The 13,075-nt window shown below is 39.3% G+C and overlaps 1 protein-coding gene across 5 annotated transcripts in view; it reads right to left on the bottom strand.

The window, feature by feature from the left end:
- Window positions 1-13,075, bottom strand: part of KIAA1958 (KIAA1958 ortholog) — a 155,883-nt gene that overhangs the window by 83,467 nt on the left and 59,341 nt on the right. For all 5 annotated transcript variants that reach the window (XM_020905345.2, XM_020905344.2, XM_020905348.2 and 2 more), the window contains exon 2: window positions 11,266-12,457. In XM_020905345.2, coding sequence (XP_020761004.2) covers window positions 11,266-12,433 — 1,168 coding nt within the window. In that variant the 5' untranslated portion in view covers window positions 12,434-12,457. The remainder of the gene's footprint in view (window positions 1-11,265; window positions 12,458-13,075) is intronic.

Genomic DNA, 13,075 nt, shown 5'->3' on the forward strand with positions numbered 1-13,075 from the left:
CGTAAGAGCACATTGTTTTTTTTGTCAAAACATGCTACCAAAATTTTAGGAAAACATACACACACACACACACACACACACACACACACACACACAAAACCCCCAAACTAATATTGTATTTCACTGATTTTAAGATGCACTTCTTCACATTTTAAAATCTCTGAAATATGCTGGGACGTACTTAGTGAGAACTTACTCTCTGTACCAGGTATTGTTTTAAACCCTCTAGATGGATTAAGTCATTAACCCGCATAACAGCCCTTAGGAACACTCTCCTTTCAGTGTCCCAAAGGGTGTGAAATTCAGCAAGATGAAAAGTAATTCAACCTTAGAACACTAATAGTTATGCACAATATTTACATTGTCAAAACAATATAAAATGGTTTTGGATGTTTACAATCAACCTAAGGATAAAGAAGAAAAGACTAGTTATGGCCACAGAAGAAAATGAAAATACTGACAATCCTGTGAAGTTAAGAAGATGACAAGAAGCAGGGGAGAATAGTAGAAGGCAGCATATGAACACTAATACTTCACCCTTGGGCTGAGAAAGCATATTTATTTCTTCTTTCATTATCTTTAGTTTTCTGTTGGTAACATGTGTTTTAATGACGTTACAATCAAATAATGGGACGGTAATACAAACTGAGTTAAATCCTCATCATTGATAACAAGGAATCTGAAGCTATTTTCTGAAGTTGATAAACCAAGGAAAAAAAAATCAAGAAACAGATGCATAAACAGTTTATTTCAAATTCTGGAAGAAATGAAAACAGAAAGACTCAAAAGAAGTTTCCTTTGAAGAGTGGAATTATGAGGTGATGAAAGTTGAGGTGAGACTGTTATTGTTCAGCATTTATGGACTGCCAAGTACATTAATAACTTTGACAAAAATGAAGAACACTGAAAAAGGCAATAAAATTACTGTTTTTGTCTAAGAAAGCAATCAAAGTTTTAAGGCAGTACTGAAGAACCAGGCTGCTATGTGTATCATAAGTGAAGTCAATAAAGCACCTAGGATGCATCAATCATTAAGTCAGATTTACGGTTCTCTGATCATTGTACTCATCACTGTTCTCACCTAAAATAAAGCTTAAAATTACCCTGCAGTCACAGAAGCACAACTCATCATTTTTGCCATGTTATATAAATACTTTTTCTGGGTCTAATACACCCTCGGGAACACAAGCCATTAGTTATATAAACGAGATCCAGACTGAAAGAGAACTTATTGCTGGGCCTAAACTACAGTGGGTCACCTGCACTCTGCCCACCCTGCTGAGACCCAAGATCGCCAGGCAGCTCAACCTGGGAAGAGCGGGAGGAGGCCGCTGCTTCTCGCAGGAAAACAGAAACAGGGATGACATCTGAAGCTAGCTAAGACTGCAGTACTCTGACACTGACTCGTCTGCCCACGGGTTCATTATTTCATCTCTCCAGACCACAAGGAATGAATACCATGGCTAGAAAATCAAGGTCAATGCCTCCTCAATTCTGAACTGGCGCCTGGTTTCCTAGCAGTCTTACTCAAATCCAAATTCACTGAAGAGAATTAGATCCTCAGGTTTACAGCAATTTGCTAGGCTGCTCTATTTGGATGCATTTTGCGTTATCTGGGAGGTCTCAATCATATGCTGATGAGCTTTAAATATATAAAAACAAAAGTTTTTGCTACTTCCACTGGTAAAATAGAAAAATGCCTCTATTTTAAAGAAATAAAAAGTCAACTGGGAAGATTTTCCTGTAAAATATTAAGACAAATGATACTTAAAAAGGAAGTGAAGCATTGGGAAAAAAGCTGATAAAACTGATTAACTTTTCAGAAAATTATGCATTTGTACAACTGAGAGCAATTAACTTGATTTTCTACTTCTGCCTTTCAGAAAACTAGTAAACAATTATATTTGTAATTCTTAAAGATAGATCATTAGTTGTCTGTAAAGATAAGCAATATCACAAGTTTAACTAAATTCGTGTTATTTTTAGGTATGTAGAAAATGTCTCAAATAAATTATGATGTGAAACAGGTTACCTGTAGCCACTGTAATTTTAATTCCCAGCTAAGAAAGACCTTCCTTTCATTTATCATAGTGGTCTAATTTAATTGTTCACTTAACCACTTTTAGCCATATATCACCCTTGTCTTCATAAATATGCTATCTAAAGGCAAACAATTCAGTCTTATAAAGTCACTGATAGTTTAATAGCATCTTAGTTCAGGAAGTACAAGACAAGTTTTTGGTTTTGTTTTTTTAAAAGTAGGAATGTTTTGAGAGAGGCAGAGTTAAAATGTCTGTCTCCCATTTAGAGGGCAGGCAGAGCAAGAACCACGTTTTTTGTCATGTTCATTACTTGTTCTTTGAGTAGCTGCAGCACCCAACCTGGACTCGGCACTTGGTAGGCTTCCAATAGATACTTGTTGAATAAATGGTCATGGAATGTTTCAGAATTCTTAATGGCTGTTTCCTCCTATATACAGAGAACTTTGAATATATTATAAATATTTTGGGTCCTGAAGATCTTTCAGTGTTACTTAAAACAGTGTTGCGTCTTGGACAGAGAATACAAGGGCGGCAACAGAGATCACAAGAGGCCAAACACTCAGAAGTCATCAAGTCTAATTTCCAAATCATCTACCTGTCTCCTCCTCTCCAATGCCTTTACTGTTGCCTCATTTGAGCTTTTATTGCCATCTTTCATCTGAATTATTGCAACTTTTACCCTGTAAACAGTCCTCAGTCCCAGTCCCTACTTCCCCATTGCTATCAGTGTGACCTTCTAAGCTCACACAGAGGAACTGTGTTCCTCTGCTCTCCCTGTAAGGTTGTGACTTCATGTGCAAAGTCTTCCACAGGTGGCTCCAGTCCATCTTTCCAGCAGAAACTCTCCTGACCTCTTTGAAACTTACTCTCACACCACACTCAGACCTTTGCCTCCCTGCATGTGCTCACGCCCTAATGTCTTTGCTCATGTTGTTCCATCACCCTGAAATACCCTTCCTTGTGTCCCAAAAGGCTGACACAGCTGCTTTTCATGTGTCCCACAGCATTTTATATACTTCTTAGATATGATCTCGCTGGTCTGTCTGCATCCTTCTCTATACAACAATATTCTGGGGTCAGGGAATCTGCCATTCATCTTTGTATTTTCAGTGTTCAATTGTTCTTTCGATGAATTTATAGGGGACAAAGTGGTCTCCCCGTCCTATTCCTCCGCCATCTTGGCTCCTCCCCTCATCTTTGTATTTTCACTAGTCCTGTCATAGAGCAGATTTTGCAATAAATGTTTAATAAACTGAAGTGCAAGTGACTTGTCCAAAGGCTGAGTAGAAAAAGAGACCATGACACATGTTTCCTGCTTCTGATTAAGTGAATCCTTCTATTAAACCCTAGGTTTTCCTAAAAATGATTCTCAGAAAAAATAATCGCTTTATGATATACTCTAGCAGCCCCAACTTTGGAAAAGTGATAGGCATGACCTGAAAAATGAAAGAAAGGGGAGGAGAAACAATTTGGTGTAGGCTATTCCTACACCAAGACAACCAGAGTTAAGAGACCAGGGACCAAAGTACCAACCCCTTCTCTCTTAGATAAAAAGTAGGAGACTACACTTTTGGAACTCCAAGCAAATCATCCAGTACGTCACTTCCAGTCAGTAAACTAAAGGAAACAATCTCTTCTTCATGGAACTCAAGTAGTGTTGATCCTGGAAATGCAAGTGCTATATATATAGATAATACACGACATTTTGCTTTTGTGGTTTTTATTCATTCTAATAGAAGAACTTAAAAAATAACTCACTCATCATATCACAATCATAAGGAGGAAAGCCATAGTGAAATCTGTGAGACTAATTCTCTAATTCTTTGTCTATAAACAAGTATACTTGGAGATAATGTTAGTAAAGTTTGCTTTCTTACCAAAAAACCTTCTATATTCAGTAATAACAATAATGTCACAATGCCTTTATCGCATAAATATTCCACAATCAAATTTATGCTTCATGAGCTATATTATAAAAGTACTCACATTTAAAAACATACAGAAAAGTATGAGAATACTAATCTATGCTTCCCAATGAAACAGAGGGCTTTATACTGATTAATTTAACCCTTATATCAACCCAAGAGAATAGATCCATTATTTTCTTCATCTTACAGATGATAAAGCTAAGAGACAGAGAAGTTAAATGACCTGCCAAAGTCACCCAGAAAATAAGTAACAGAGCTGGGACTTGAATCTAGGCAGTTGTGTGCCCAGATTTTCATAATTAAGCACCATGCTTCTATTACCTGTATATAACATGAACTCGTGTTTCTGCCAGATTTAATACAAGTTAATAATGTAATATTTGTTCCATGGTTTTAAAAGAAAACATCATAGATACAGTTCAAGTTGCCGTGCACTCATTGTCATCTTTCCTCTCTCCCAAAGGCATACATCGTGTACTGATATGTCTCCTTCCAGCCTACGTTTCGTAACTACATGTGGTATGTGAGAATGTAACATACAACAACACACAGTGAGGTTTATTCACTTTTTAGAGTATGGTACTCTATATATTATTCTGCAACTCCATTTTTAAGATGTATCTATACTAATTAATGCAGATCTGGCTGATGTATAAATTCCACTGAAAAATATACCACAATTTATCTACTGACAGACACTAAGGTTGTTAACCGATTTTTTTCCTTGTTATCACAAAGAAAAGTTGCAATGTACATCCCTGGACTTTTCTCCTTTTACACGTGAGGAAGTTTCTCTAGGACAGATGCCTAGAAACTGGACTCCAAGGTTGTATGATACACACACATTTAACTTTATAAGATACTATAAATTGCTCTCCCAAGTGGATGTGCCAATTTATATTGCCACCAGTATGTTCTCCATAGTTGAAGCAACATTTGGAGTAAAGTTAATAATTTTTGCCTTTTTGATGGTATCATATTGCTGTTTTAATTTGCATTCCCTTGATTACCAGTGAGGTTGAGCATTTTTCATATGTTTATTAACTATATGGGTTTCCTCTTATTAGAAACGCCTCTTAATTTCCCTTGCTCATTTCCCTACTGGATTATTTGACCTTTTCCCTACTGACCTGTGGCAGTTCTTCACATATTCTGTATATGAATATTCTTGGTTATGTGCATTAAAATCATCGCATAGGTTATTGCTTGTCTTTTAACTTTATGATATCCCTTTTCCCAGCTAAGATTTTAATAGCTGTCAGCATTTTCAATCTTTTCCTTTATGGTCTGCGCTTTTTTGGCGTGTCTCATTTAAAAAACTGTTCCCAACACCAAGGCCACTTAGCAAGATTTCCTTAAAGCTGTTTTAAGTTTTATATTTTCATACTTAGATCTTTATATGAGACTTACTTTCATGCCTGATGTGAGGTAAGGATTTAATTTTATCTTGTTCTACATGAGAGACCAACTGTACAGTGCCATTCATTGTCTGGTGGATCCTCTCCCACTGATTTATGACACCCCTCTTTCACATATAGTTCCCATACACATACAGGTGTGTTTCTGGGCTCTGACTCTGTTCCATTGCTCTGTTTGCCTATCTTTCTTGTCAGACTATTCCACTTTAATTATTACAGCTTTATAATAAGTTATATATAATGTAAGTTATCATAAGTTATAAACTATATTAAATAAGATATAATGGGTTTTCATTACTGTCTCGGTAAAACTTTCTTTGTAAAAACCTAAATACTTTGAAAAGACATGACAGTATAATCAACTCTTTTTTTAGAACAGAATGAGTGTATGTACTTAATCACAGTATCTCCTCCCCATCCCCTTCCCCAAGTATAGAAAACAAGCCTAAAAACTAACTTGAAACCACAACTTTTGTCTTTTCTAAGAACTGCAAAAACGGAAGGAAAGAAGGAAGGAGGAAAGTGCCCCTCAGCCAGAGGCTGTAGACCACCACCCCAGTTCCTTACACTCATTCTAATTACGGGCGTGCGAGTTCACATGATAAAACCTAAGACAGCTCCCACCGCCGCCGCCACTCTGAGAGCTGCCCTTTGACCAGTGGGGGAGAAGGGAATCTGTGACGCTCAGGGAGCAGACAGGAGAGCCTGTGACAGGCAGGCAGGAGGGTCAAGGTGGCGTGATGTGCATGGACAGACCCCGCTGAGGCCCGTGACACTCGGCTAGGGCGGAAGGGGCCCCCAGGAGGCTCTGGGGAGGGGCGCTGAGAGAACTATCTCAACGGGCTCCCAATGTCAGCGACGCGTGTAAGGTACTAGTTTCATCAAGGGTTGACCTGCTCTTTCTTCCTGTGGTCTTGCAGTCCATATCATAACGGAGAGAGGGACCTGGTTTCTTCCCTGTGCAGTTAGGCGAGTGAAGAGCTGAATGGAACAGAGTCACTGTTTTTAGAGGATGTTGCAAATACCAAGCAGTGAGTCCTGGAAACTCCTGGGAGCAGGTATTTAATTTCCCCCCTGGATACGTTCTCAACATTGACCACCTATCAACACATGACTGCATGGGTACCATGCACAGGCACTGGGATTGAAGAGAAGGGTGCTTGGTAGCGCCATTAAGCTGCCCTGAGCATTACAAGAGAAGACGTACATGAATAAACTAGGTAAGCATCTACTCCACTTACCTTCTTTTAAGAACTCTACAACAAACTGTGGAAAGTTTTTAAAGAGATGAGAATATCAGACCATTTTACCTGCCTCCTGAGAAACCTGTAAGAAGGTCAAGAAGCAAGAGTTAGAATGGGACATGGAACCATTGACTGGTTCAAAACTGGGAAAGGAGTACATCAAAGCTGTATATTATCACCTTGCTTATTTAAAATATGTGAAATGCCAGGCTGGATGAATCATGAGCTGGAATCTAGACTGCTGGGAAAAATATCAACAACCTCAGATATGCAGATGATACCACTCTAATGGCAGAATGTCAAGAGGAACTAAAGAGCCTCTTGATGAAGGTGAAAGAGGAGAGTGAAAAAGCTGACTTAACACCCAACATTCTGCCATAAGGGTGGTGTCATCTGCGTATCTGAGGTTATTAATATTTCTCCCGGCAATCTTGATTCTAGCTTGTGCTTGCTTCATCCAGCTCAGCATTTCGCATGATGTACTACTCTGCATGTAAGTTAAATAAGTAGGGTGACAATATACAGCCTTGACATACTTCTTTCCCCATTTGGAACCAGTCTGATGTTCCGTGTCCAGTTCTAACTGCTGCTTCCTGACCTGCATACAGTTTTCTCAAGTGGCAGGTCAGGAGGTCTGGTATTCCTATCTCTTAAAGAATTTTCCACAGTTTTTTGTGATCCACACAGTCAAAGGCTTTTGCGTAGTCAACAAAGCAAAAGTAGATTTTTTCTGGAACTCTCTTGCTTTTTTGATGATCTGACGGATATTGGCAATTTGATCTCTGGTTCCTCTGCCTTTTCTAAATCCAGCTTGAACATCTGGAAGTTCACGATACTCATATTACTGAAGCCTGGCTTGGAGAATTTTGAGCATTACTTTGCTAGCATGTGAGATGAGTACAGTTGTGTGGTAGTTTGAACATTCTTTGGCATTGCCTTTCTTTGGGATTGGAATGAAAATGGATCTGTTCCAGCCCTGTGGCCACTGCTGAGTTTTCCAGATTTACTGTACTACTCAGTCATAAAAAAAGAATGAGATAATGCTGTTTGCAGCCTGGTGGCTCAGACGGTAAAGAATCTGCCTGCAATGCAGGAGATCAAGGTTCAGTCCCTAGGTTAGGAAGATCCCCTGTAGAAGGGAATGGCAACCCACTCCAGTACTCTGGCCTAGAAAATCCCATGGACAGAGGAGCCTGGCAGGCTACAGTCCATAGAGTCACAAAGAATTGAACACAACTGAGTAACTATCACACACACATAGATGCAACTAGCAACTATCATACTAAGTGAAGTTAGAAAGAGAAAGACATGCCATATGGTATCACTTATATGTGGAATCTAAAATATGGCACAAATGAACCTACCTACAAACCAGAAACAGATTCATGGACACAGAGAGCAGACTCGTGGCTGCCAGTGGGGATGGGGCAAGGAAGAGGGGCAGACTGGGAAACGGGCTGGTAGGGCTCCCCTGGTGGCTCAGACGGTAAAGAACCAGCCTGCAGCGCAGGAGACCTGGGCTCGATCCCTGGGCTGGGAGGATCCCCTGGAGGAGGGCACGGCCACCCACTCGAGTATTCCTGCCTGGAGAGTTCCATGGACAGAGGAGCCTGGGAGGCTACAGTCCATGGGGCTGCAAAGAGTCAGACTCGACTGAGCACCTGGCACACAAACAGAGGAAACGATTGCATTTGAATGGATAAGTAACAAGGTCCTACTGTGTAGCACAGAGAACTATATTCAGTACCCTGTGATAAAAGACGATGGAAAAGAATATAAAAAAAGAATGTATGTATGTGTGTAACTGAGTCACTCTGCGTATAGCAGAGACTGGCACAACACTGTAAATCTACTATACGTCAATAAAAAAAGGGAGAGTTCCTGCACAAAATCATAAAGGAAGCTGTGTGCATATACATATATAAGAGATATACACATTTAAAACTCAACTTATAATGCAATAAAAATTTAAATTTATGACAAATGCTCCAAATTTACATAAAAGTCTAAAAAATTAATAGAATCCGAACCACTTGGAGATGGTCAATAATTCTTCTAACAATGGATGTCCTCTTTATGCATGACTACTAAGATTTGAGTTGAGCTTTATAACAGAGCTAACATGAAAATTAGTAATTTTATCCACACCTTGTTAACATTTTATAACTTTGTGAGTTTACTTCTGAATAGAAATAAGAATGGCTTTCCAATAGGGAAACAGATTTTTTTGGGGGGAGGGAGCATGCTGTAGCCTATTGGATCTTAGTTCCACGACCATGGACTGAACCAAGGGCCACCGGCAGTGAAAACACTGAGTCCTAACCACTGGACCACCAGGGTACTCCCAGGAAACAGAATTTAAATGGTATCAGTAAAACTAAACAGAATGGACAGTTTATTTTTGTTTCTGGCTGACTCGAGTCATTTGTCAAATTAGGGTTATAAATAAGCCAGAATCACAACTATTTCAGTGAAAAGGTACTACTTATATCCTATAGATATCAAGAATCAGATTTCTTAGAAAAAACTTTCACCAGCCTAGTAAAGACAATGTTGTGTCTAATGATGTGAAGATTAAGTCAAAGACCATTTTGTGATTAAGTGATCGAAGTAAAACAAGAAAGGAAGAACAAGAGAAAGACAGCCCAAGGAATAGGAGAAAATATTTACAAAATGTACATTTAATAAAAGAGTTAAAGCTAGAATTCACAGAACCCTTACAACTCACCAATAAAATGGCAACATAACTAGAAAATGGGCAAAGGATCTGAATGGATTTTCTCAAAAGAAGATACACAGATTAAAACCACAAGATACCACTTTACACACCCAGAAGGATGATTTTTTTTTTTTAATGGAAAACAAGTGTTGGTGAGCATATGGAGAAACAGGAATCATTTAAAATTGTTGGTGAGACTGTAAAATGGTGAAGATGCTTTGGAACACAGTTTGGCAGCTCCTCAAAAAGTTAAACATAGAGTTACCATATGACCCAGAGATTCCACTTCTAGACAGTTGCCCAACAGAAATGAAAATGTATGTTCACACAAAAACATGTACATAAATTACATTAGCAGCAATATTTACCACAGCCAAAAAATGGACACAACTTAAGTGTCTATCAATTGATAAAGGAAAAACAAAATGTGGTCTATCCATACAATGAAATATTATTTGATAATGAAATGGAAAATAATACTGATAGACACTACCAGATAGATTAACCTTAAAAAAATTATGCTAAGTACAAGAAGGCTGTCACAAAAGGCCATAATATAAGAATCCATTTATATGAAATGTGCACAACAGGCAGATCTATAGAGACAGAAGTAGATTAGCAGTTGACAGGGGGGCTGTGAGACGGGGAAAAAATTACTGCTAATGGGTATGGGGTTTCTTTCTGGGGTAATGAAAATATTCCAAAATTAGATAGTGGTGAAGTTACACAACTCTGTGAATATACCAAAAAAACACCAAATTGTAAAACTTTAAAAGAGTTATTTTAAGGTACATGAATTTTATCTCAACAAAGCTGTTCTTCTAAAAAGAAAGAAAAATGAATAAATGGAAAACCATAATTCTGAATCAGATGAGTATCTCCCTTGTATATTTTATTATTAATACCAAGATTGTATTTGGAAATCATAACTTGAAGATCCTTTTGGAATCTTAAAGCTGACACTAAAATGGGGAAATATGTTTGCAAAGCAATGTCTTCCTAACTTTCAGGAAGTTAGAGGGCAAAAGCATAGATATCTCAGGCTTAGAGAAGCTTTTCTTAAAATACATGACTTTATGAGAAGAACTAAAATGAAACCAAAATGTGCCACAAATGTCTGCTTTCTACATAGTACTCTGCATGTCTGTTCATCCCTTCCATGTTTCTGCTTCTGGCCTATCAGATTTGAATCATGAACCCAAAAGCATGACACTCAAACCCCTTCTATGTAACAACAGCTCAGATTAAATAAATACTGAATGCTAGAATTACAGAACATTTACAATGTTGGAATTACAGACAAGGGCCTCATATAACTATTTTCTTCTCTCAATCCATTCTAGTTAGATCCATGTATTTCAGAAATGCAAGTTATCTGATTATTACATATTTTGAGAAAAAAGATAAACTACTTTTTCCAGATATATTTGGTTTTTTTTTTTTTAACCTGTCTTAAATTGCCACACCACTAAAATGAATAAAGGGCTAAACTGGTTCCAATAAATAATATTGGGAAAAAAAATATTAGGTTTATTTTCATTATATGCCTAACCCAACATCATTTTGGCTTCAAAACTGTAACCAAATACCTTGATACTGATAGTAGAGCAAAGCTTTCAAAAATCATTTTACTATATAAAAATTCAGCTTCAGATCAGATACAAACCTTAAATCTAGCCATGTGATATCATCAGCACAATCCTACAGCTATTCTCTCAGCCCTGAGGTACACCAACTGGATGATGAATTTCCTTTTTATATCACCTGAATGTATTATATTTCATTATTTCTATCTTTCTGAGAATAACGAAGGCCCGAATTCTAGCAAACTGGGCCAGCAGCTGTAGGAGTGCTGACGGCGCACAATTCTCTGATGTGCGTGAACGAGGGACTCTGTCGCCTCCCGCACCATACCTGGTATGCACTGGGCCGTGGCCTCGGTGGTTATGGTTGGAGCGACTGGGGGCTGCTGCTGGCTGGAGCTCACTTCTGGCTCTGTGTTAACTGAGGGAGAAAGGGCCACCTCACAGGAGGAGACCTGGCTGGGCAAGTGGGACAGGAACTCTTCGGAAGCAACTTGTTCATCCTGTCCCGGCAGCTGCAGGGCAGACAGAGGGATGCTGATCTGTTTGTTAGGATGGGATGTGCTCATGGGCATCTGCATGGCCACGTGTGGGCTGGTGCCATGCGCACCAGGGGGTCCTCTGTTAGGTGACGCCAGAGATACCCTGGTGGTCTTCTGGACGACGGGTCTAGACATCACAGAGGGGGATGCGGACACACCGTGTGGGTCCAGCTCTGTGCCAATGGCGGATGTTACGTGGGAAATCAGTTTAGCAGACCCTAAGGAGGGACCAGCATGAGTCTGAGACTTGGGTTTTGCCATCTGTGTCAATGACAGGGCTGGTCCATCTACACCTCCAGTCAGCTCTGCATTCGCCACAATATAGTAATCTTCGGGAATTTCTTGTTTGATCTTCTTAATGATGACATCACTGCTGCATTCATCAATCATTTGAGTCTGGGAGCTCGAATGGAGAGAAGATGGGACTATTCCAGGCCTTTTTCGTGCAATGCTTTGAGGCCTCTGCGGTTGAGGTTCAAAGTCACTATCTTCATCTGTAACAGAAGACTCACAAACCATGTCAAACAGAGTGTTTTCATCTTCATACTCTTCAACAGCTTCATCCAGTTCAGAGGGCTCACTGCAATAAGAGAAGTCACAAGAGTCTCTGGTCCGATTACAGTCTAGCTTTGTTTTCACTGGTCTCCCAGGGTACCTTTCAACGGGGCTAGTTTGAGTCTCAGAGGGCACGCCAATTATACTGGGACTATCAGAGTTAAAACTTCTGTTATCCTGGAAACAGACCCTTTCTTGGGAGCCAGCTCTGCAAGTAGCTGTCAGTGGCCAGTGATAAGCATGGCCTGCACTACAGCCCCACATTGCTGTCAGGTTCCCATGGGAACCTTCTGAAAGTAAATGTTTCAGGTTTGGAATGAGGCTGCAAATGGTCCCATGGCTGTGGGCCCAGCTGACCAATTTGGATAGATTCTCAGATGAGGTATGAAGGCAATCCTCCATGTTACAGGATCAGCAGTGTCCTTCCTAAAAGGAAATAATCAAAATAAGAAGCCATTATTACCCAATATATTCCCAGATCTCAATCACTTCAATTTCCTTGAACTATGATTAGGTGGCACACAATAAAAGTAATAGTTAATATCATGTATATGGGCAGAGACTGGAAGAGAATGTAGGGAAAAAGTAAAAACAGTTTATGGTTTCTGGCTGTGGGATTTGAGAATTATCCGTTATTTCCTTTACTGTTATTAATATAATGTCTACATAAGAAAAAAAGTGAAAAAAAAAAAAAGCAATAAAAAAGAGGTGAACTTTTTCATAGCACACTTTACTTTCAAAGTTACAAAGAGATAGGTTCAATTAACCAGGAGGATGAACTTCTGATTTCACCTTCCACCACCATAAACTTCATTACTAGAGGAAGATCCATTCTAGGCTTAGATCCATTCTAGGATGGATGGGAGAGAAGGGAAGTCTGACTGTTTTCTGCTAGACACCAGAAAACAAATGACATTACTGGGAGTCCATGAAGAAAATGTGGGGCTAAATCTGAGACATGGGGAAGAAAACTCTTTTAACAGAGAAGGGAAAACAGACTGAAAGGAGAGCCACTAGAGGCCCCTGCTGGGATGGGGTGCAGGC

The sequence above is a fragment of the Odocoileus virginianus genome, chromosome 31 (assembly GCF_023699985.2).
Source record: "Odocoileus virginianus isolate 20LAN1187 ecotype Illinois chromosome 31, Ovbor_1.2, whole genome shotgun sequence".
Classification (NCBI taxonomy): Eukaryota; Metazoa; Chordata; class Mammalia; order Artiodactyla; family Cervidae; genus Odocoileus; species Odocoileus virginianus.